This window comes from Macaca thibetana, chromosome 11 (assembly GCF_024542745.1).
Source record: "Macaca thibetana thibetana isolate TM-01 chromosome 11, ASM2454274v1, whole genome shotgun sequence".
NCBI lineage: Eukaryota > Metazoa > Chordata > Mammalia > Primates > Cercopithecidae > Macaca > Macaca thibetana.
The window spans coordinates 103,041,905-103,066,991 of NC_065588.1; the positions used below are offsets into that span (position 1 = coordinate 103,041,905).

Consider the following 25,087-nt stretch of genomic DNA (forward strand, 5'->3'; position numbering starts at 1 on the left):
GTAAGGTACTTTGTGTGGGTTTAGATCTGTGATCCTTTGCCTTCAGTGGCTTTGTGTCTGACCTGTCATTAAGAAAATGTCTGACCTTCATGAATATTAAGAATACCTATATACACTGACCACTCATTTCTTCTGCTAGTACTTTTTAAGGATTCCTTCATTTATCTAAAGCGCTACATCTTGGGGAGGCACTGATACCAAGAGAGCATATCAGACTTACTCAGAGGGCTTACCCCACCCTCATTCAATAATTCTAATAGGATTCTATCCAGCACCCACTGAGGATTATTACAGACAGACCACAGTTACCAATAGGTTTTAAGATTGAAAATGACTGGTTTCAACATCATTTAATATACTCATTAGCCCATGTTTCCTTTTGCACAAATTTCACCAGTTTGCTATATTATTTGAAAGCAGGACGTCTTTTTATTTATCCCCATACCACCTATTTACAGTGTCATGAGAAGGACCCTCTAGTTCAGGTATTTGAAAATGTAACAGTCAACTCTATCCTAGAATACATTTATCCTATCCATATCCTCCATGATTTTATACTCTGATCATATATACCCACTTTTCTTACCTATTTTCCTTTCCACCAACCCTTTCAGTTCCCCGGTCATTTTAATTGCCTTTTTCTGAATCTTCTCCAGCTCTATTTTGTCTTTTTTGAGGTAAGTGATCTGAATTACAGATGTAGATTTTACTATGGCTTTATACATGGATAAGATTGTATGTTATGTTATGTTTCCTACAGTTGCCTTTCAGATGACATTTTAACAACATTCTGTTAAAGACCTTCAGTAAATTTTCTCAATTCTTATCTTTTGATTAAATATTGTAATGTTTACCTTGAAATTGTACCTGAAGAAAATTAAATACTGCTAAACAAAGCTGCCAGTTATTGTTTAGTATCTTCCTTAAAGGTGTTTAGAAATCACTAAAAACATTACTACAGTGCAAGTATCCCTTGCAAAAGTTGTATGTGTCTGCTCACCTTAAGAGAGACATCACCTGACCCTGTTGGCAGGATAATACTTACAGAGAACCTGAACCAAACTTTTCATTAGACTTCTTTTTCTAAAAAAAAAAAAAACTAAGATAATTCGAAAATGATCATTTTACCCACTCTTCTCAGAGAAAAAGAATGACTGTTTACTTCGTTTTAGATACTTTTCATGCTTTGCATATATTAACTTGTGAGGTAGATAGTTACTATTCTATTTCTACGGAATAGAAAACTAGGATAAAACTGCAACATATCTTACCTAAGGTCAACCAGTTAGTAATTGGTAGAGCCATTATTGAAATCCAGCCAGTCTAACTCCTGGGTCTGCCTTCTTAATGGGCTTCACGTGCCTATATATGGTTGCTGACTTTTTATTTTAAAAAAGCAATAAGTTATAGCCTATGCTATTTGCTAATATCCTTCCTTAAGTTTTCTTATTTCTTACTCCCTTTTCCTCCAATTCCAACAAAGAATGAGAGAGAGATTTTACATTATGTGCCATATTGCTAAAATCCCAATCTTTCACTCTATCTAGTTTCTTATCATTTCTCCAAAACTGGATTTTTAAATAGTAAGATCTGAGATCAGAAACTTAAAGCGTGACCCTTACCAAAGGTCTGGCAGTCACAGAGGCCCCACTTTTGCCATAAAGTGTGTTCAAAACAGCTCTGTTTTAGTTTCTGATACCTCAAAAAAGGCTCTTAGTCCCCAGAGCCTATGGGAAAATTTGTAAGTAGTTCAGTGTAACCACTACCCTACCACAGTTTGAAAATCTCTCAATTTAAAGGTTTACTGCCATAGCGTCTGTCTTCAACGTTCCTGTGTTGGTGAGTGGTGGATGATGATGGTGAAGACCCAAGGATTCCTATCTAAAACCTTATTCTGTTTTTGCAGTGGATAGTCTGCTGAAATACACTGGCTATGGGAATGCTGCAGGACTGTTGGCGGCCAGGGGCCTCTTGGCTGGAGGAAGAGGAGATAATTGGTACTCAGAGGACGAGGACACAGACACTGAAGAATACAAAAATGCAAAACCAAAGTATAGTATCAAATTTCTTTTCACCTAAGTATGGCTGTGTCTTTGAGTTTGTTATTTGCCTTTTACTTCCTTTGTCTTTGATTTTCCAAGTGTTTCTTTTCTCTTGTGGATTTGGAAGCTTTCCATTTAATGGTGTTTTTAGAGGCAGTTTCATAGCTAGTGCCTTAGAGAGTGACTTCAAGTGATGGAGGAAAGCTAATAATGCAAGAAATGATATTTTCAACTTGCTTATTATCTTCTCCCAAGTACTAAGAGAGCTGGTGTGTTTAGATTGTACTGAAAAAGTGTTATTGCTTACTATTTGCTTTCCTTTCCATAGGTTGAGATTTTATAAGGTATAACCAAGACCACTTATTTAAGTTGATGATTTGATGCTTAGTCTTTCTCAGAAATCTAAATGTAGGTTCTGATCCTCCCTCTTGCATAAAAGCCTTTATAAGTCAATAAAATAGTGCAACAAGACACATTAATATCAAAAGAAAAGAAGTCTGGCTTCACAGTGAATTTTAATCAAACAAACATATGGAGACTCATCTTCTAACAGATACATAAGTGCAATAAGTAGGCAAACCAGAGACTCTGTGAAGTCTTCTCTGAGTCAGTGCTTACAAATTAAAGACACTATAATTATTCTCTTTTATCCCAAGATAAACCACCTCTCCTTCCTCCTATTCCCTCTCCATCCTTTCCATCCCGCTCGTAACCGTCAACCCATGTAAATTCTTAGTTTCCGCTTATTAGGAGTTATTTGAGCTGTGTTTTTTCTGAGTTCCATTTGAAGATTTCCATCTGAAAATTGGAAAAAAGCTCTTTCCTTTTGACATGGTGACACTGACATGCTGTGCTTTCTGCTGGCCATCTTCTAGAGTGTGATGTGAATCATGCAGTAGATGATCAAGGATAGACTATCTGCAAAGTCAGATACTTTTCAAAAACATACATTGTGCCGTGCCTTTTTGACATGCAAGTAATGGGTTGTCAGAAGGTGAAAGAAATGATCAGTTCCCAATTAGACAGGACATACATGGCCTGTTTCTTGGCAAATCAGATCTGAGTAGGTAATGTTACTTTTAGCATCCCTGATGCTGTCAGCCTCAGTAGGATCTTATAGAGTGTGTCCTAGAAATAGAGTTTTTGGGGGGAAAGCTGGCAATGACTCTAAGCACTATTTTCTTAAGACTGCCACCATTTAGATATTATCAATTGGCTATCTATGACAAGTATTTGAAGCTAAGATAGAAGAATCTTGCTTCTTTCTTTCCCTAATTACAGAAGTCATCATTCTAAATTAGTCTTACTAGCTTTTTTCATTCTACAAACTATTTCCTTATCAGTTTAATATTGATATCTCTTTATTTGAGCCATTAAAATATACCTCTTGAGAAATTTCATATTTCTAAATGAAAGTAGCAATTACATTAGGCATTTCTTACATCCCAGGATGTGTGAACACATTCAGCTATGATCTAAAACTCATGAGTACTCATAGATGGTTGATATCTTTGCATCTCAATGTGTATTGTTCATTTTGTTTAGTAGAGAATTTCTGTAATGGTAGTGGTCATATATATAGCAAGCACCAGAATGCTACTATAACAGTAGGAAAATAGAATTATGTTACATTACAGAAGTGATGTTAGATTTCAGGAAGTACCTTCTGTTGAAATCAACAGCCACATTAGTATTGTTACTGTCTTGGCTGGCTGTCATGGAAAGTTTCTGTACTTAAGCCTTACATCCCTAATTATAATCTTCAGCCTTTGGACTTTGCTTATAATATTCATAGGAATGGTATGTTTGTGTAGTCAGAATAGTCACCGTTGTGAAATTTTGTTGTATTTCTTAAACACTGATCATTATAATTGTGTGTTTTTCAAGTAGCATCACATCTCCCCCCTTCTGATAGATTCGCATCTGTTTTTCTCTTAAATTTTCCTTCTTTAAAGTGAAAAAGTGTGAGATATTTAATGTTACTTTAAAATATTTGTTCAAATAATCTCTATGGAAGTGGTGGTAAACAAAGTCCTTTGCAAGCAGGAGTACCCTTTGCATTCTGTGGAGCGATCCACAGAGCTCAAAGAACTTGTTTCCTAAAAACTGTTGTAAAAAATTTTTACCAATCAAGCTTATAAAATCAGCATCTGAAAGGATTGCTTACTCCCCTACCCCTGAATACCATTCACCAGTCAGAGTTCCCAAGATCTCAGTCTGCTTTTCTTGTGATGCATTTATTCACAACAGTTGCTACTGTTGGCAGAAGCAGAGAACTTACTCTTCATCCAGTTGTCTCTAGTCCCATTGTCAAAACTTTAAGTGGATTCTGATTAATGCACCAAGGTAACCTGTAATCCTTTACTGGAATCTGAAACCAAGAATTGTATGGAGCTTACATTCAGGCTATGGTAGACAGTTAATATCACAACAAAGCCTTTTGTGTCAAAATAAATGTATTTAATGGACTGGAAATGGCTTTCTGCAATTAGCACGCTTAGAGAAAATACACTCATAGAATTGAGTTACATGCCACATAAATTTTTGGTGTATGTCTAGCCAGGTTTGTTGAAAGTTTTCAGATAAACTTTAGTCCTGTGTCAAAGGGAAACCAAACTTCTAAATTCTAACTTTTATACCTGTTTCTTTTATGCCTCTGAGAATGGAGGTCCCTTGACTATAAAGGTGGTATAACTGGCTGGTATGGTGTGTACATTATTCTAGACATCAATTGAAAGATGTGTGTCTAATGACATTTGTCTCCTTTTAGACGACTAGCTTTCACAGGGTGCATAGGCATCTAGAGGCCCAAAGAGGTGCCTTTAAAAGACTGCTTTGTGGAGGGATAGGAGGAACAGATGGCCAAAAGTGAGCAGAACCCTAGGGAAACTCCTTGCACACTTAACACACCACACTAGTTCATAATCAGATCCAAAAGCTTAAAATCATTGTACTAATAAACGCAGGGGTGTTTCCTTCTTAACCATATTTTTCTTAGCTCTAGCTATGCCACCAGCTGTATAAACAGTTTCTTCAGCACAAGGCAAGATACTTTTTCTTTTATTTGTCAAGATTTTGCTATGCTGCTTCAGTCAAGGCTTTTTATAGTTGTCACGTTATATTGGGCCTTATAAATTTCTTTATTTTTAATATTAAATATTTATTGAAGTAAGTGACCCAGAAACCAGGACATGAAGGTTTTTCTCTTTGCCCATTTTGGGCTGTGATGACATATTTATGTACAATAGCATTTCTAGGAACTAGAACCTATTACTGTAAGCAGTCATAGAACGTATCTAAATTCAGAGTTCTAAAAGACCAGAGGTAAAAGAGGCCAGTGTATTAGCTTAACTACAGCACTGAGCTTTGCTCCAGTGTTTATTTGCTATAGATTCACAATTGTCAGTTTTCTATATCCTTTATGTCAAGGTTATTACTCTTAAACAGCCTGACATGGGAAATATTTAAAAAGCACTATAATTTAAAAAGGCATTTTGAGACCTTTTTTGTTTTATTGCCTAGATGCAATTTGGTATTCCTGTATGTATGTATATTCAGTATGTATATATTTATGTGGCTAATACATGGTAGATACATAGTAAATATCAGATAAGTAAATGAAAGAATGACACCATATTATACTGGTTCTTTCCATTGCAAGTGTAATGCAAAAACCTGAATTAGGATGTGCTTTCATAATTTACCCTACTTCTTTTATGTAGAATCAGTGTGTCATTTATATGATAATTCTCAAATTACTGGAGACATTTTGAGAAACTGGTATCTCTTCAAAATATATCTGAATTTAAAGCAAACGCCACAAAACCACCTATTTGTTGCATGGTTTTTTAAATGAAGATTACACGTGCATCTCCATAGTAAGGATTTGACTGAATAGAGTAACTTACCTCCTGGATCATCCGAGGCCTTCTGTGTTGCCTATTTCTCCACAAGTGGCTCACTAATGCTAGTAACAATAGCTGGTATTTATTGAGTGCTTAACATGTGCCAGGCACTTTTCTAAGAACTAGACAAATATTATATAATCTTCACAACAATCCTTTGAGATAGAATTAGTCTCATTTTATAGACGAGAAAACTAAAGGCAATGATTCGAGTAATTTGTCCAGGGCAAACAGTTCATAAGTGGTCAGGCGGCCTGACTCTAGAGCTTGCGGTTTTTGGGAATTTTGTTGTTTTTTGAGGTAGGGAAAGCAAGTTTTATTGTGCTCTTCACTCTGCCTTTTTACTTTGGGGATACAATATGTAACATCAGATTTACCATTTTAGTCAGTTTTAAGTGAACAAATTTGTAGCATTAAGTACATTTACACTGTTGTGCAACCATCACCACTATCTCTCTTCAGAAGTTTTTCCTTGTCCCCAATGAAACTCTGTACACATTCCCCTCCTTCTAGCTCCTGGTAACCACCATTTTACTTTCTGTCTCTATAGAATCTAAGAATGTCTATAAATGGAATCATATACAATATTTCTCCTTTTGTGACTGGCTCGTGTCACTTAGAATAATGTCTTTAAGATTTGTTCATGTTGTGGCACATGTCAAAGTTTCAGCTGAATAATATTCCATCATATGTATATACATTTTATATACACCTTTTGGTTGTTGTGAATAATGCTGGTGAACATGTGTCTACCAATATCTGTCAAGTCCCTGCTTTCAGCTCTCTTGCGTGTACACCCAGAAGTACTGTATCACGTGGTAGATAGTTCTTGTGTTTAATTTTGTGGCCAGCCTGCCATACCATTTTACATAGCAACTGCACCATTTTATATTCCCATCAGCAGTGTACAAGGGTTCCCTTCTCTCCACATCCTCACAACACTTACTAGTATTATTTTTTCTGGGGCGGTTTGTCTTTGTGATTTTTAGTAATAGCCATCCTAATGGGTGTGAAGTCAGAGCTTATTTTAACTTCTGCTATATTCTGTTTCAAAGCCAATCAAAGAGAGAAATGAGTTTGCCCTTCAGATAGCTTCCCTGTTCTCAGAGCATCTAGAAAACAAAAGAAAGAAAATGTATCTGTGTATATACTCTGATATCCCTGAAAACACAAAAATCCATTTGATTCATTCTAAATTGGTATTCACCTACATCTGTCAGGTAGTTCCGGTCCTAGCTTCATAATACATTCTGAATCTAATTACCCTTTTTATTTGCCATCGCTGCTACCACTCTGGTCCAAGCTAAAATCTCTCTCTCCAGGATCATTTTAATAGCCTTCTCACGGGCCTTGTTGCTTCTACCTTTGTTCCTCTTCATTTTGTTCTCAACACAACTGTCAGTGGGATCCTTATAATATGTAAATCAGACTAGTCGGCTGTTCAGATGTTCTCACAGTGGTATACTTGCACCCTTTCTTGCTATACTGTTGCCACACTGACCTCTTTACTATGTGTCAGGCTCTGCAGACACATTCCTGCCTGAGGCCTTTCTATTGACTGCTGTTCCTTCTGCCTGGAATGCCTGTCCTCCAGATAGCTGCCATCTCTCTCTCATTCCCTCACCGCCTTCAAGTCTTTACTCAGGTATCACCTGTTCTGTGCCCTTGTTAACAGTTGCTGCACTCCTGCCTTTACCACTCCATATCATACTTCTTTACATTGTCCTTTTTTTCTCACAGTGCTATTCACCTTCTGACATTCCATATAACTTACTCATTCATTAAGTCTGTTTTCTCCTCCAAAAAGTAAGCTCCAAGAGGGAAGAGGGGTTTTAGTTTTGGTTTTGGTCTGTTTTTGTTCATGTAGATGTGCCCAGCACACAGTAGGCAGTCAGTAAATTTTTTTGTTTTGTTTTGGTTTTGGTTTTGAGACGGAGTCTCACTCTGTCGCCCAGGCTGGAGTGCAGTGGCGCAATCTCGGTTCACTGCAAGCTCCACCGCCTCCCGGGTTCACGCCATTCTCCTGCGTCAGCCTCCCGAGAAGCTGGGACTACAGGCACCCGCCACAACACCCGGCTAATTTTTTTGTGTTTTTAGTAGAGACAGGGTTTCACCATGTTCGCCAGGATGGTCTCAATCTCCTGACCTCGTGATCTGCCCGCCTCGGCCTCCCAAAGTGCTGGGATTACAGGCGTGAGCCACCGCGCCCGGCCGGCAGTCAGTAAATTTTTGTTGGATGAATGAATTTTTTGAGTCAGTCAGCCCCTCCTCGGCATTAGGATACCAAGAAAATCGAGTTCCCTTTCCTCATCAAGCTCGACATCTAGTTGAGGAATGGGAGCCAGGGAATGGAATTCAAGAAAATTCAGATATGGTAAATTTCCATTTTGTTCTTTATATTGTTTCTTGGGGGAGCAATGTATTCTGGGTTTTTCCCCCCTGGAAAGTTGTTTTAGTTTCATTTGCATATAACATCTCCTTTCCCACCCGCCTGTCCCCTTCTTTCCTGGTCTTGGCCTTTTCCTAAAAACCCTAATCCCTTTTGTAGAGGTTGCAAATTGTCTGGATTTAGCCCACAAGTATGTTTTGTTTGGCTTGCCCCATATACTATTGGTTATTTGGTTTGTGGTTTTGCTTTTTTGTTTTACACAGTGCTTCTTAAAATAACTTAATTACTTACCAACATTTAGAATTCAGATATTTTAGATGAAAATCTTGATTTCTAACTTCTTTTGAAAAAATGGAAGTTCTGGTAACATATCCCATAGATATTTTAGATGAAAATCTTGATTTCTAACTTCTTTTGAAAAATTGGAAGTTCTGGTAACATAGGGCCTCCATGCTACATGGCAACCAACTGATGGAACTGAGTAGCTGTGGTTTCCTTCATACGAGGTATAAGCTCCTTTGGTTTGACAGCTTATCCTATTCACTTATCTTACCTGTCCAACTCCTGTAGGTTGACTTTAGAGTTCCTTTTTTAACCAGAATGCTTTGAATAAATTTAAGCCACACATTGTAGAGATTGAAGTTAATTTTCATATAGCTGAAATAAGTTTTAATGGATCTTTTTTGTTAAATGACCTAGTACTATTGATGTTGGCCAAAAGTAACAAAAGTTTGAAGAAAGAGCAAAAGACTTGAAATACAGTTCAGGTTTTATACCTGCATTCATTTGTCCATACCTTTTTAGTGTGTCTTAATCCTTTTGTCTCCAGGCCCATAGCTGCTGTCAGTTCATATAATAGTCTTATACAAAATTTGTGATGAAATACCACAGATAAGAATTTAGACACTTCTTGTCACCTAATTGGAAGTCATAAATAGTAGGATTAGAGAGCTACGAAAATGGGACAGGGGAGCAGAGACAAGGTGGAGGAGATCATGATAAATATAATTACCCAATGAAATGTCCGCCACAATTAGTGTTCTTAAAGCATCTTAAGACTCCAAGTTTTGGAATGAAATAAAAGTAACTCCAGAATTTCATAGTGTTAAGATCTTGAAACCTGGACTGTGGCATCTCAGACTGTACTATTTGAGGTTGTAAAGGTGTCAGGTATTTGTTCCACCAAAAGTACTCTATTTTATGAAATCTCACATCTTTGTTGTCATGGCGACTGTTACTTGTTTTCTCTTCCTTTCTGGGTAGGGAGACTACATGAGACTCTGGTTTGAAGTGGGGAGTGGGAGGAGAGACAGTGTTTGTCTGCCTTCTGCCACAGCACCCTGGCATTTTCCCCATAATAGAGTGGTACACTGTACTTCAGTGCCCTAACTTGTGTTTTCTGTGGCATTGTTTACATTCTCCGGAATATCCAGGAGGAAAATGTCTTTTTAAAGGGAAAAATGAAACCCAAATCCCTAGAGTGACTGGAGGGTTGGAATGTTTTACTCCCTGGGTAAAAAAAAATGAGTTCTTACTCTGTAAGAATGAATTTCTGGCTGCTGCTTTTATGCTCAGATAGCAAAGAATTGTGTTACTTTAGTAGCTAATTTCAGAGCAAACCATTATATCATTTTAGCAGCCAGGGGACTTGAGGTCACCTTATGGAAAACAGACTTAATTTTCACTAAGCTCTTAAGAGAACCAAGAAAACCATCACATTGTGTCCTAATCTAGGAATTCATATAGTGACTTTGTATGCTGTGGTGCCCACAATACCACATAGCTTACCAGTGTGTCCTCCTGATGCTTTTTTTTCCCTGAAGCCTGTGATCATGTGTGCAAATGTCGTTATATCCTAAAAGTGCCTACGGGCCTGATTTTTCAAATCACAGCTCCATTGAATTTGAGGAGAGAAGCCATCTCTCAAGAGGCAAATAAGCATGATCTACATAGTTAATACATCTACCTACCCGTATACTTTCTTCTGAGGCCTGATTTTCTTTGCTTGGGAAGTGGTATGTATCTATAATAAGCACCTTTATTCATTTATAAGACTAGTTGTTTTTTTAATTTAACAGGGGGCAGAAGAGAAACCAGTGAAAAGAGATGTGTTATATATATGCCTGAGCAAATAATGGATGGGTGGTCAGTTGTATTTTCAGTGTGGCATCTGGATACGTCTCCATAGTTCTCAGAAGCCTTGTCTGGGTCTTCTTTGTTCTTGACTTTTAGGAAATACGATGACCCATTCAGCATTTTTGTTGATGGCCTCTAATTGGAGGCCTTTTTCTCTTCTTTCATGAGCACCTGAAAACAGAGAAAATAGCACACAATGAGTGTCTAAAGCAGGTACTCTAGACACACACACACACACACACTCACACGCGCGCGCGCACCGATTTAGTTGGTCTAAGGTGAGGCCCAAGCTTTTTTTTTTTTTTTTGAGATGGAGTCTCGCTCTGTCGCCCAAGTTTTTTTTTAAAGTTTCTCAAGTGATTCTAATGTACAGCCAAGGCTAGAAATAAATGAAAAGGGTATGGGTTTTCAGGTTGCCCCAGAACCTTTGAAAGTACCTTAAGAGGAAACAAGTGGGTAGGGGACAAATAAAGGGACTCTACACCCATCTACTTAACTATTCCCATCTCCTTTTTGCCTGAGCAGTTCACTTTTGTCTATTTTATATATTGGGTTTCTAATGGGGGAGAATTTTTTTTAAGCATGACTCTAGATGTAGGTCTTACGCAAGAATGGCAAGATAGGTTTTGAATCAGGTTTTCGAGGGTGTTGAGCACTGAATCCTTCCATAAGAATCAGTATGTCATGCAGCCTCTGAGGAAGGTAGAAAAGTAAATCTAATAGTAATAGATAACAGTATGTAGTAAGCTAGCCTTTACCCCAAATGAGAAAAGTGCTGGTCAGTAAAGAAAGTAACTTGCCCAACCGAAAGTCTCAAACAGGGTTTTGCAAGCTGGCTACCAGAAGATTTAATTAATCACTGTGTCTTTGTCTTGGCCAGTATCTTTTTTTTTTTTTTTTAATTTAAACTGGGCACTGTTTTCCAGTTGATCCCAATCTCCTAACACTCCACATTATGTATATTTGACCCACTCACTCACTTGCTTATCTTAAACGCCTGGCTTCTGAAAGCATTTATGTTCATAGACCCTAGAAGGCAATTTATTAGCAATTGCTATTTGCAGGAATATTTAATTTGATCATTAAAAACAAACTATTCCCGTTAGGTGCCATGGCTCATGGCTGTAATCGCAGCACTTCAGGAGGCTGAGGCAGGAGGAACACTTGAGCTCAGGAGTTTGAGACTAGCCAAGCCAATATGGTGAAACCCCATCTCTACTAAAAATACAAACATTAGCCAGGCATGGTGACACGTGCCTGTAATCCCAGCCACCCTGGAGGTTGAGGTAGGAGAATCACTTAAACCGGGAGGCGGAGGTTGCAGTGAGCCGAGATTGTGCGACTGCACTCCAACGTGGGTGACAGAGCGAGACTCCATCAAAACAAAAACAAAAAAACAATATGTACTTGGCTGGTATAAGATACTGTAATCTCTTGTCTGCTTCTCCAGAAAAATGTTTGTTGTAGATATTTAGGAGCCATTTAAAGAGTTATCTTTTATTTCCTGTCCTCAAAAAAAAAAAAAAAAAAAAAAAAGTATGGCTTTTCTCTGAGAGAATAGTTTGTTTAGTATTATAACCTCATACAAAATTTATGCAAAGTAGTCATTTTAAGTACTGTATTAAATCTATTTCCAGAAAGCCAGGATGATATACCTGTCTCTTGGTAGGCTAGATTTCATCCTTTTTATCTAGGCCAGATCAAACTAATTAAAATTGTTCTTCTGCTTTATCTTTTATTATTTAAACACTCATTGCCCTCTGTGGTCTCACTAATGGACTAATTTCCTGAGATTATAAATTGGCATGCTTTCATTTCCAGATTGTAGCCTCTCTGTCATCATTTTTCCAATTTTTTTGATGTTTGTTTTATGCTGTATCACAAAATAGATGTCGTCATTTCTTCTTCCCTGAAATCATGTGTCCCCTTAGGATTAATGGATAAGCTGTGCATCCGCGGATGTTTATCCTAACGGCACTAATCAAATTTTGTATTTTTAAAAAGCAACCATGTCTTTAAAAAAAACAAAAGTTGGCAAGACAGTTTTATTTTTTTTAAAAAGTATAGCCCATTTCCCAAAGCAAATTAGTGGAAAAGTCCATTTTTAAAAATTCCTATATCGGTTCTATACCATAAAATTGAAATCATTGCCAATTTTTTGGCTATTATACTCTTTCTTATTATCACTTAAAAGTTGGACCAGAAAAGTATAGAAAGAGCATAATTTTAAAACATACAGCATAACTTTTTTTTCTTTTTATAGCATTAATCTTATCACTGGTCATTTAGAGGAACCAATGCCAAACCCCATAGATGAAATGACAGAAGAACAAAAAGAATATGAAGCCATGAAACTTGTCAACATGCTTGATAAACTTTCCAGGTATTGTATTCCCATCCATTTTTTGCTTGGTTTCTAAAAATGGTCTATTTCTTTGTCTCTCTCACTGAGAGTTACCATAGAACAGCAACTCTGGAAATCCATGTTGATTGGAATAGGGTGGCCCAGGCAGCAGTAGTTCAGATAGCTCTTGGCTACCACGGTTTTTCTACATGTGCCGCTTCTGGATGTGCATTCCTAAACATTTAAACTCTCAAAGCTAAGATAGGAACTACCAGAGCACTGTAATAATTAACCAACTAACCTCCCTGTCTTCAAAAAGATACTGTGAGTTAGTTTCAGTGATTTTGCTGCCGCTTGTATTTTTGTTTTAGCCTGTTTTAGTTTTTGTTTGAAATCATGATGCTTTTATTTTTTCATTTTTGATGTGTAAGTTTGCAATTATGCCTTTTTGGGTTGCTGCTGAAACCAAGAATTCTAAAATGTCATGCACCCAATAAGAAAAAGTGAAAAGAAATAGCTCAAATGAAGGATTTTCTGAAAACAGGGATTTGTACTAATTAGGAGTTCTAAAAAAAAAAAAAAACTCCCCTTCCCCTCTTGCTTCACACCTCCTTCCCCTTCAAAAATAACCAGTTTTGAAAATAATTAAATCAGGTATATACTAATCAGCAACTAGTCATCTTGGAGGAGTTATTAGAAAATAATTCCTTTCATACTTGGCTGAATCACTCTATTTTCTAGTCATACATTGAGTTACTATCTTCTTTAAGCCATCTTGAATGAATGCTTCTGTGTGTTGGTGGCAGCTGCCACTTAAAGATGAATTTCTTCTGGCCATCTCCTTTTTCATAGTAACTATGTAAAGGCTAGTATCCCTCAGTCAAAAGAAGGAGCCATTGGAATGGAAAAGCCAGAAAGCCAACCATGAAAGGGAAAGGTGGAACACAGAAACAAGCAGAGATTAAGGGCACAGCAGAGGCTTAGGGTAGAAATGGACAGGAACAAGAGACTGACATGGGGAGTGTGACAAGTATGGATATTTATCCACACTGCAGATTATGATGCTGATAATGTGGTAGAAGTTGTTTAGGAATGAATAGCTTAACTATCTACAAAGCTAATAGGACTAGAACTCAGTAACTTCCAGCTAGCCCTTTTAAATTTTCATCCTTTCTCAAGAAGGTTAGAATTTATAGCTAACTGACTATGCTCACAGTCTTCAAAAGACATTGTTGCCTGTTTGCAAATTACATTCTCCATACCTTTGTATAGAACATAAATGTTCCCTCCCAGAAGGGATTAATAGTCACAGAGAAGATACTGATAGGGCAAACCTATAGGAGGCAGAATAAGATCAAAATGAATATATAAAGAGAAGATGTGTGCTTGGCCACTTCCAGAAGGAGCTGATGTAGCTAATGAAACACAGGGGTATAAAAACAACAGTATAAGAACCAACAGAGTTGGGCCGGGCGCAATGGCCTATGCCTATAATCCCAGCACATTGGTAGGCCAAGGCAGGCGGATCACCTGGAGTTCAAGACCAGCCTGACCAACATGGAGAAACCCTATCTCTACTAAAAATACAAATTTAGCTGGGTGTGGTGGCACATGCCTGTAATCCCAGCTACTCAGGAGGCTGAGGCAGGAGAATTGCTTGAACCCGGGAGGCAGAGGTTGCCGTGAACTGAGATCGTGCCATTGCACTCCAGTCTGGGCACATAAGAGCAAAACTCCATCTCAAAAAAAAAAAAAAAAAAAAAAGAACCAACAGAGTCCATCTGGTAGAAACTGGAGAGGAAGGGTTAGCAAGGACCTGAGTAGAACACAACAACATGACATTTAAAGCTTAACACAAATGCTATTTAACTGGGCCATCTACCCTGGATGAGTAAACTCCAAGATAGGGAAATGGAAGATAGAAGAAATAGCTGCCTAAGATTATACAATATAATCCAGATACTTGGCTTACTAATAGAGGCACTACCATTTCATAAGGCATCTCTATCACAGGCATAGAAAACAAAGGTGCTAGGTCCTTCTCCTTTTAATCTCAGGGGAATCCACATACTGTAGAAGCTGCCAACAAATAAATAGACAAACGTCAAGTCTGAAATACCCAAGCTGCCACCTGATTTAAACTATGCCTCAAAGAAGATGCCTACTTATCCGGAAATACCCAGCAGATGCCCAACTGAAGGTGACACTGATTTTTGCATGTTTAAAGCAGAGCAAATTTGTCTTATGTTGGCTTTGATGGTACCAATTTTGCCATTAAAGTTGAAACAAAAGGCAACCTTGAGAATAGTTCAAATCATACAGAATTTTTGCATGACGTGTGTTGGGCGTTTTACATTGTCTGCCTTTGTGTGCTTTCTAACGTTTGCTCTCACTAAATACAATCAATGACAAAACTGTATAAAGATCAGCAGTGGGCATTCCAAAGCAGTAATGCAAAGAATGAAGTCATTCTTTATGCGTCTTACATGTCTTTTGTGCTGTATTCCTCATTAGTCTTAAGTTTCTTCTCTCTTTCCACTTTTTTTTTGAGGTAAAAAAGATGCCATAAAGCCAAAATAGACTAAAGTCAGTACAATTCAGGGAACATTTACTAAGCAGCTACTCTGTGCAAGGCATCGTGCTAGGAAGCTGAGGAAGATTCAGAGGAGAATGTGACAGTCTCTGCCTTTGGAAAACTCAAATTCTAGTGGAAGAAATGACTGGAATCTAGTCTAAAATACAAGGTAGAAGGAAATAATGACAAAATGAGGTCTATGTTGAACTGTAAGCACCCAGGAAAAGGAGTAGTTCATTCTGTCTGGATGATTCAGAGTCTGTTTCACAGGAAAGCTAGCATTTGTGCTGATCCTAGAATTTTGATGTATTTAATAGAAAAATGGAAAAGTGACCATTCATTCCAGGTGGAGAGAAATTTAATCTTGTTCATAAGTCTTGGATAGTCACATACTACTTATTTCTTCTAAAGAGCTCAGGTGGTTTTATCATTATTTGATTAGTATGTTATCAGATTTATCATTGTGGAAAGCAAGTACCAAAGAATTGCCCAAAGCATTTCCAAGCTAATAACTGATGATAATTCATTTCCTTTTAACAGTTTATAAAACACTTTCACATACATTCTTTTTCTAGTTTCATTTAAAAAAAGTGAGACTAGACCTTCATTTTCCAGAACTCAAGACCTTTGCTCTGTCCACTGTGCTACTGTGTCTGTCTGTTATAGTGAGTGTTTGCCAGAACACTTCCTAATCACCCTGTCGGCATTGTACTATTGGTTAGTTCCCTCCCTTTCACTCTAGGACGTTCTGCGTTCAAACAAGTCTTTATTGTGCTAAGAGTGTACCATAGCTTTGTCTGATTAACTTTCCTTCTCAAAAATGAAATGGTTTTCTCCTGCACCTGAATTGAAAGGCATGTGAGTAAAGGATAGGGTTGGAGGTGATGTGGCCAATGAATGGACACTAGACACTTCCTTTTTTCCATCCATAGGAGAGCAGATGTGAAGGACCTGCACCAGGATGGTGGTTAGCAACAGTGGCCCGTGCCAAAGCACTTACCAAAGTGATGATGACTAAGGTTGGTCATGCCAGGTACTGTTACTGAGCCTGGTGTAGGGTATAGATGTTATTCACTACCAAAAGTATAAAACCACCAATGTAAAAGTTAAAATTACATTTCTCTTTTGCCTCCATGCTGGACATAGCTGCTGCCTCAAAGAGCTCACCACCTTAGCAGCTTTCTCTCAGCTAGATCTCCAAAGATATTGGAGGATTAGTGCTCAGATATTTTCTTCCCATTGAATACGAACTGACTTGAGTATTCCAAGTGATTTTTTTTTTTTTAGTATAAGGATTGTATTTGTGATAGATGTAGATAAGGGGATTGGCAGTGCACCTAGAGGTCTGAAGAGTTGGAAAAGAATCTGAACCCTATAAATCCCATCATGTCTAGCTAGTACAGTGCCTTGTATCCTGTGGTTTCCACAGTATGTGATGATGAAATAATGAAAATAGCTGATCCCCAAATTTGAAGGGCAGTTTTTAGCTTTAAAATACTTACATGGTTTAAGACTTTAAAGTATACTTTGTCAGTTCTATTTTTTGGCCAGATGTCATAAAATTCAGGGCTAGAAAGGAATTCCATAAAGTACTTTGAGCTATGACTGGCTTATTTAAATATTGGGGTCCATAATTCCTTTAATATAGAATGATAATTGTAATATTTATCAAATATAAACATTTAAGGCCTGAGGCATGAAATTATAGAAAGCCTCATTTGACATTTTTAATGTGGGGGCAGAGATGGAAAAGCAGATGAAATTTGCCTGCCCCTTCACCTCCTCTTTCCTTCCCTGACTTCGGAAAAAATAAGCCCCTGCAACTCAAGCAGGAGATCTGAATGGGAATTGTGTAGTTAAAGCAAGCCCACTGTGCCTAATACAATTTCATTTGCCTTAGCTATCGCACACAACTTGTGTATAATAATGGTGCCTCGTCTAGAAAAGAGAGAGCATTGACTGGCTTAAGCTTAAACTAACCAAGGGAAATAATATTTCAAGTTACAGTTTTGTTTTGACTTCTCTAATCCCCTTTAGTTTCTAAATTGGAACCAGAGCTAATTAATTCTCTATTCAACCTTATCCCATCACTGTCTAACAAGATACATTGCCTTTTTGCTTATATATTCTGCCATCAAAATCTATGTTTTAAAATTTATATAAAGATAATTATTCTACCATTTCTTCCTTTTCTTACTCCTTAGCCAATAAGTGTTTTCTTTTTTTTTTTTTTTTTTTTTTTTTGCCAGTCATTGTGTACTATTTGGAACATGACTTTTAAAATAAATGCAGGCACTAGATGTAAGATTAGTTCCCTTTAATCAAAAGATTATTTTTAAACTGACTAAGGCTGAGATAGGTAGTTTATAACCAAAAAGTAAATACATAGTTTTTTCTTATAAATAAGTTATTTTACTCTCCTTACAAAAGTATCAACGACTGTGATTACACCTACCTTTGTGATAAGTTAGTCAAGAAAATGCTTTTCAGATACATTTCATAAACATGTTCTAATTTTTAGAGCATTATAAGATCTATTATAGATATGAAAATATAAAAATCTTGTTTTCATCAGAAAATTCTTTAGATCTACCCTGTCCAGTCTGGTAACCACAGCTATATATGACATTAGTCCAAATTGGGATGTCCTATCACTGTAAAATACTCACTAGATTTCAGAGACTTAGCACAAAAAAAGGAAAATATCTCATTTTTTTTTTAATATGGATTACATATGGAAATGATAATATTTTTGATAGATTGGGTTAAATAAAATATTAATTTTACCTATTCTTTTTCAATGTGGCTACTAGAACATTTAAGAGTACATACATTTGGCTTACATTGTGGCTTACGTTATATTTTTATTAGACAGTGCTATTCTGCCTCATTAAAATACACTGTAAGATTGCTTGGAAATTGAATTAAGACGACTTGGATCCAGCTAAATTAATATATCCTTAAGGTGTCAGGGGAGGATTAATTTGAGAAGCTTGATATTATCTATCCTTAGGTTACATAGGACCTTTCCAGTGGCTAGACACCTCTAAGTAGGATGCCATTCTACCTTTGTGTTGCCTATTTGTAGTCATTGTTCTTTAGATCTGTAGTGGGAATAACTACTTTGAGCTCTTGGTTAAAGTACTGTCTGAAATGGGTTTTGACTAGTAGAGGAACATCAAATAAGAGTCATCCCACTGGCTGTTTGCTCTTAGTTCTCCTCATTCTTTAACTTTTAAGTCTTCCTTATTGGGAAGAGCATTAAGAACTTCTGTTTCTACCTCTTTATTCAACAGTGTCAGTTGGCATGCTGACGTCTTATTAATATTTATTTTGTTAATTTGGACAACAGAGTAGAAAAATTCTGTAAATAAATTACCAAGAAATAATTTTTTAAACCACTTAAAAGATAAAACTGAACTTTATTCTTCTAGTACTATACCTGATCTCTTTTTCTCTATATTTTCTTAACCATGCTGTTTACTGTGAGGTGGGTGGCAGATTTTTAGAAGCTTTGCATGTGATCTAACAGAAATGTGAACAGTGATTTAAAAAAAAAAAAAAAACCAACTAATATTTATATAGTGCTTTAAGGTTTAAAAAATGCTTCCGTATACGTTATCTCCATTGATTATTAAAACAGCCCTGTGAATTAAATAGCATCAGGTATTTTTTTAAGGATTAAATGCACCAAAGATTAAGTGACTAACCCAAGTCCAGTTCTCAGTCTTGAGACTCCAGATTGTGTGTTATTGTGAGAAATTACCAACAGCTCTCAAAAGTTGTCTAATTATTTTTAAGACATTCTAAATTTTAAATAAATGAAAAACACAAAAGACAGATAATAAGCATATTTACCTTAGAAGAGAACTGAGATTTAGAGGACACGCATTACTGCTTTTTCATTCCATAGTTGAGCTCTTCGTAGGTATCAGGTCAAATGCTAAATAAATAGCTCATATTTTAAAACACAAAAAGCAAAGCTTTATGAAGGAAACAAGTAAAATTTCTATGATTCTATGTTAATACAAGGTTTTTAAATTGTTTTTTAAAAGAGAATGATTATGGCTCTTCTGACAAATTTTCATACATGTGATCACATTAATAAAACCTAACTTTAAAAAGGCTTCCCTAAGGGACTCTTTACCAAAGATGTTCAACCCGCAGCCCAGGGCGCTTTTGAATGTGGCCCGACACAAGTTAATAAACTTTCTTAAAACATTATGAGATGTTTTTGCAATTTTTTTAAGCTCATCAGCCATCATTAGTGTTAAGTGTATTTTATGTGGCCCAAGACAGTTCTTCTTTCAGTGTGACCCGGGAAAGCCAAAAGATTGGACACCCCTGGTTTAGACAATTCCCAATTACCTTTATAAAGTGGAAAGACATAGTGATGTGGGGACTGTACGCCATATCCATTTGTCTTGGGTAACAATATTTTTATGTTGCATATTTTACTTTCCCAATTGTACCCAATCCCAAAGCACAGTGATGAGGGCTGAGGGAAGGATCTCTGAATCCTTTCAAAGATGTAGCCTAGACCTCAAATTTGCTGTGGAAAAGCTACCATGAGTCAGTGGCTTAGTGAAAGATCAGTATAACCAGTCAGCCCTGGAAAGTCATTAGATGAAAGATGAAGGATCTAGGTTCAAGCCTAAAGGACACTTTTACAGTATCTAACTGAACATGTTAACCAGTCCAAAGGTTATAATATTATTGTTGTGAGAAAAAAAGAGGTGAAAACATTTATAAGAATATCACAAGTTATTGGGAAACCCGTTATACTTCAGTGGATTATTAACTATTCCAGTGATGCTGAAATCTTGATATAAGATGCACTCCCAGACTTTAAAAGAACTACAGAGCTTCCTTCTCAGGGCTATCACAGGCTCCATCCATTTTAACAGGCATTTTTTGAAAAGCTCTATGTTAATTAAAATGCTTTATTTATATACTAATTTCTCATCCCATCTTTCAAATGTGAAAAGGAATTAAATATGAAATGGCTAATTTAAAATGTCAGGATTCTTTTTTCCAAGTCAACCTTACATTAAGAGCAGGAATCCTGTGCCTAAGAAATGGTTCCCAATTATCCGGTCTTGGGTTTTGTTATACATTGTACAGAAGTCAACAAAACAAGTATGTAACAGAACCTGCCTAAATAGCAGCCGCCCTCATTAAAAACAGAGAATTAATCAGGGGGTGATTGAAGGAAGCAATGCCTCATATGTTTCCCCCCCTTTTCTTCTTTTCTAATCATAGAACAAAATATGTTACATAAAAGGATCGGAACTATTATGCAGTACTCAATTAGAGGGAGGTGAATAGGTCTCTAACATGCTGTTTTATCAAAAGAGCAGACTGGTGTTTGCATGACTGTTGTTTCATTACAGACCCTGTCATTAATTCCATGTGTCAATACTGCCCTGTAGTACACAGAGCAGACAAGAAAGAAGAGCCCTTGAAAACAAGGGAATGATTTTTGAGTCGTTATCAAGCTAAGTGGCAAGCGGGAAGCTGAAACTCGTATAGGTAAATTCGAAGGGACTCTTGGGAGATCTGCAAGTGGGAAACAAGAATGCATTTTACCAACTGCTTAATTATGTCCTGTTTTTCAACAAGTACACTTGAATTGAATGTTTTGTTTGTATTGCACAAAAACATGTGCTGTGGGCAAGAGTATTCTCTTGCTTTCAGGTCAAGTAAGGTGTTTTATACACATACACGTCTGACCTATTCTATAATGTGCGATTGGGTATGTTAGTATCTGAACCCCAATTTTGCACTGTCATTTTTGGGGGAAAGAGTCGTATAGGAACCAGAAGCCCTAAAAAGCAGAACCTTCTCTAAGGTTCTGAGAAGTCATATAAGCCCAGGCATCCCAGAGTATACCATACTTATAGGGAAACGGTGGCTCAGGAAAATGTTAAAATATATCTGGAAAAAAAACCAGACCAGAATATTTTAAATATGGTGTAAATTCCATATCTCCCATCCCTAGCTCTTTAAGAATTATTTTTTTGGTTTCCATTAGCAGTCCCAAGGGTTAGGCTGGGGCAAAATAGGGTTTCCTTTCTTGGACGTGCTTTATCTGTGTCCTCTTGCCTGGCCAAGCCCTTGTAGATTATGGTTCCTTATCGTTTAGTAAGATCAAATTTCTAAATGATGTTTCGTTCCAGTTGAACATTCTTGGAGGCTTATCTCTTCCCTGGCCAGATGCCTGATCAGATGAGAAGCCCGCCATGATACTGTCACAGTGCCTAGAATGGGCTCTTTATCCAGTAGACATCACTGTACTTTTTGATACGAGGGCAGTCTTAACTTGTGTTAAGGCCTGTGTGTAGCATTGAAGGTAAGTATGAAGGAGTTGTTGCTATGTGAATATCTTAATCCTGATACACATTTCAATATACAGTATCTCCGTTTTGCCATGATATACATATATCTGACACATAGCCATCCTTTTTAGATAGGACCTTCATAATTTAGGACCAGTAACTCTTTATGAAATGGCCTGTTTATTGAGGGCCATGATTGAATTTGGATCCTTTTTGTAGCACTTGCCATTGCTTTGGTTTCCCTTTGTAATCATTTTAATCATATGCTGGTAGTCTTGCAGAAAGGGCTTTGGTCTCGGTGTATGTCTGTGACAATTTGGTAGGATGCTGTGTTTGACTCTTAGGTTTAGAATATCTGCATTAGAAACAAAGGCTTAGTAATAATGAGTTTGAGTATCTTTAAAAACCTAGCAGCTTTTTAAATAGATCAAAATTATTTTATAGCCCAACACTTAACCTCTTGAAATTAGTGTAGAATATTGGGGATCATCTTGTCCAACCACTCGCTTTATAGATGGGGAGACTCAAGCCCAGAGAGGCAAGTGACCTGCCCAAGGACACCTAGCAAGTCAGTGGAACATCTGAGACCAGAATCTAGTTCCTCCGATGCCCCATAGGGAAGAAGCCTAGTCTATACCAGTTAATGGTTGGGAATTCCAGGCTGTCTGGTGAAAAGGGGGCTTGACTTCTGCTGAACTGTCAGAATACCTGATGATATTAATTCATCAGGAAAATAATTACAGTTAAAATAACATGAGAATGATTCCTGACAAATGGTCTCCACTTATGCCATGTTTACTGAGCACCTGCCGTGTGCTGTGTTCTGTACTAGATACTGGCAAATCACAGCCTGAGAAGACATGGACTCTGCCCTCAAGTTGCTCACAGTCTAGTAGAGAACAAGAAATCTCTGAAAAACATTATACAGAATTTCCTGTGGAATGTTAATCCTGTTTCTAACCCTGTAAATCTTGGTGATGAATGTGAATCTGTACCCAGAGATTTAGCTTTTTTCTTCATGGTTTAGTCATTAGGAGTCCCATTAGACACCATACCTTTTCTCTTCAGGAAAATGAAAGATAATATCAAGCACAACTAAATTTAACTCACAAACACTTATTGAGGATCTGCTATCTGCAAGGCACTGTGCTAGACACATAGGGATATGAAAATTGAGTAAAGCGTAGACATTATCTTTTTAAAATATCAGAGCAGTAGTATTTCATAGCTTTCCAGCTTTGTAATGACAGTTATTTTTAATATCCTTAGAAGTGGGGGGTAAGGGGGCACTCTTGAAATAGAAAACAAGAATACCTTTGTACTCAAGTCCAGACTTGTCAGCCTAGGATTCAAGGTCTCCATTCAAATCCTCTTTTATACCTCATCTCTTTTGAGTTTTGTTTTGTTTTTTTTTTCCTTTATCTCAGCCGAGCCAGCCTGCTTGCCAGTCCCTGCACACAACTAACTCTTGCTTCTGTGCCTCTGCTTGACTAATTCTTCTGCTTCTGGGATGCCTTTCTCCCTGTGAATCCATGTCCATCACTGCCATTACAGTCTGGCCTCTGAGTCCACCTACTGCAAGGAGCCTGTGGTCAGCATCCCTGTCTCCTCCTGTGTCCCTCCCACATGTGCATAGTCCATACGACTGGTGAAGGAATATTTCTGTGGTGTTCATTAAAGCTTCCCATTCTTTGTCCACATCTTGCTGATCTAGATACAACAGATTGCAAATGAAATAGTCCAAGATTATAAATTAAACCCAACCAGGTCATTTATCAAGCCTTTTAGAAGTGAGTCTCTGTATCAAATATTTCATTTTGATATTTGTGGGCCGCTAGTTGGAAGGATAGAGGAAGAAGATGAGAAAAGTTAGGATGGGGGTATGAGAAATAAACCTGGGGTCAATTAGAACAAACAGTCACACATCTGTAAATGATCCTCTCCTTCTACTCCCAGACAGGACAAGAAATCTCCTTTAAAACTAATTTCAAATACAGTAAGGGTATACTGACAAATTTTAAAGCTTAAAGAAAGCAGGGCTCTGCCTGTTAATCATCTCAAGCTTGTTAATCTGCTGTTCTGTAATTCTTTCAATATTGTTTAATGTGTGTGTGTTTTATCTTCTGAACTGACTAAAAGCTTCTTGAGGACAGGGACCATGTCTTTTATTTGCCTCTGCATATTCTTCCCCCACTTAATCCCTAACCAGCATGGGAAAACCTTCTGTAAGCACCTGAGGGACAGGAATGGCAATTTGTGGATTCTAACTACATTCCAGCCTAATGTTATACTACACACTTTGTATGTATAGTAGCCTTTTGCCCTCATCACAACTTAGTGTGAGGTACGTGTTCCTGTCCTAATTCTACAGATAAGGAAATTGGAATTCAGTGAGTTCATGTTCTTAAAGCTAGTGACTGATCGATCCAGAATTAGAGCACAGCTCCATCTGACTCCAAAACCTATATGTGCTATTCACTGTACCACAATAATAACAAACATTTGTCCTTTACAATTCACAAGTCTTTGGTCTACATTATTATTATTACTACTACCACTACTTACATCTTCGCTAGTCAGTAGGTGCAGCCAGGATTATCACGACCCCCATTTCACTGGTAGGGAAACTGAGACTTGGAAGCTTGCCCAAGATCACACAGCTGGTAAGTGGAGGAGAATCAGGACTTCAGACAGACTTCCTGACTCCAGATCTTTTTTTTTCTTTCCATGACATCACATTGCTGCCTTAATTCATTTGCACAATGCATGATTGTATGGCCATTGTTCACTGACGCCTTTCCTACAGAGAGTAGAGCCATGTGGAGAAGAAAATAATTCATACCTTCAGAGAAACTTCCATTTTAGTGGGGGTTGATACAAAGCACCCAGAAAGTAAATCTTGAGAAGAATAGTTCACAAGTTCACAAGTAAGAATTAAAATATGGGCCCATTGTTCCATAATGAAATCCTATAATTTGGCCATAAAACTAATTTAATGTTTTTAATTATTTCTGTAATTGGATTAGGGAGCAGGCTTGAAAATATTCTTCCTGGGTTTAGATGTGAAAGTGCTAGATACTTCATACAAGTTAGTAGCTAGCCCCAGAATCATTTTTTATCAAAGAGATGCAGTAGCGTTAGTCTCAGGAGTGATGGTATATCCACCCAGCAGTTTATCACTCGATAGAATCTCTCCAGTCCCATCTGCCAGTCCTACTTTTACCTATCCCTACCCTTCGGTCCCTACCCTGCCCCTGAGTTTACCAACCCCTTCAGACCCTCCGTGTTTCATTCCCAGCAGGTTCTCCCTCTTCTCCTTTTGTGTCAGTTGTCAATATGTAGTATCCAACATCACAAA

General features: G+C 37.4%; 1 protein-coding gene across 10 annotated transcripts in view; it reads left to right on the forward strand.

The window, feature by feature from the left end:
- RIC8B (RIC8 guanine nucleotide exchange factor B) overlaps window positions 1–25,087 on the forward strand; it is a 113,590-nt gene that overhangs the window by 84,436 nt on the left and 4,067 nt on the right. For 2 of the 10 annotated variants that reach the window (XM_050748639.1, XM_050748646.1), the window contains exons 8-9: window positions 1,907–2,051; window positions 12,736–12,855. In XM_050748639.1, the coding sequence (XP_050604596.1) occupies window positions 1,907–2,051; window positions 12,736–12,855 (265 nt within the window). Of the gene's footprint in view, window positions 1–1,906; window positions 2,052–10,228; window positions 10,352–12,735; window positions 12,856–14,873; window positions 21,744–25,087 lie in introns of those variants that run through there. The other 8 variants (XM_050748645.1, XM_050748647.1, XR_007717762.1 and 5 more) reach the window with 7 other exon arrangements.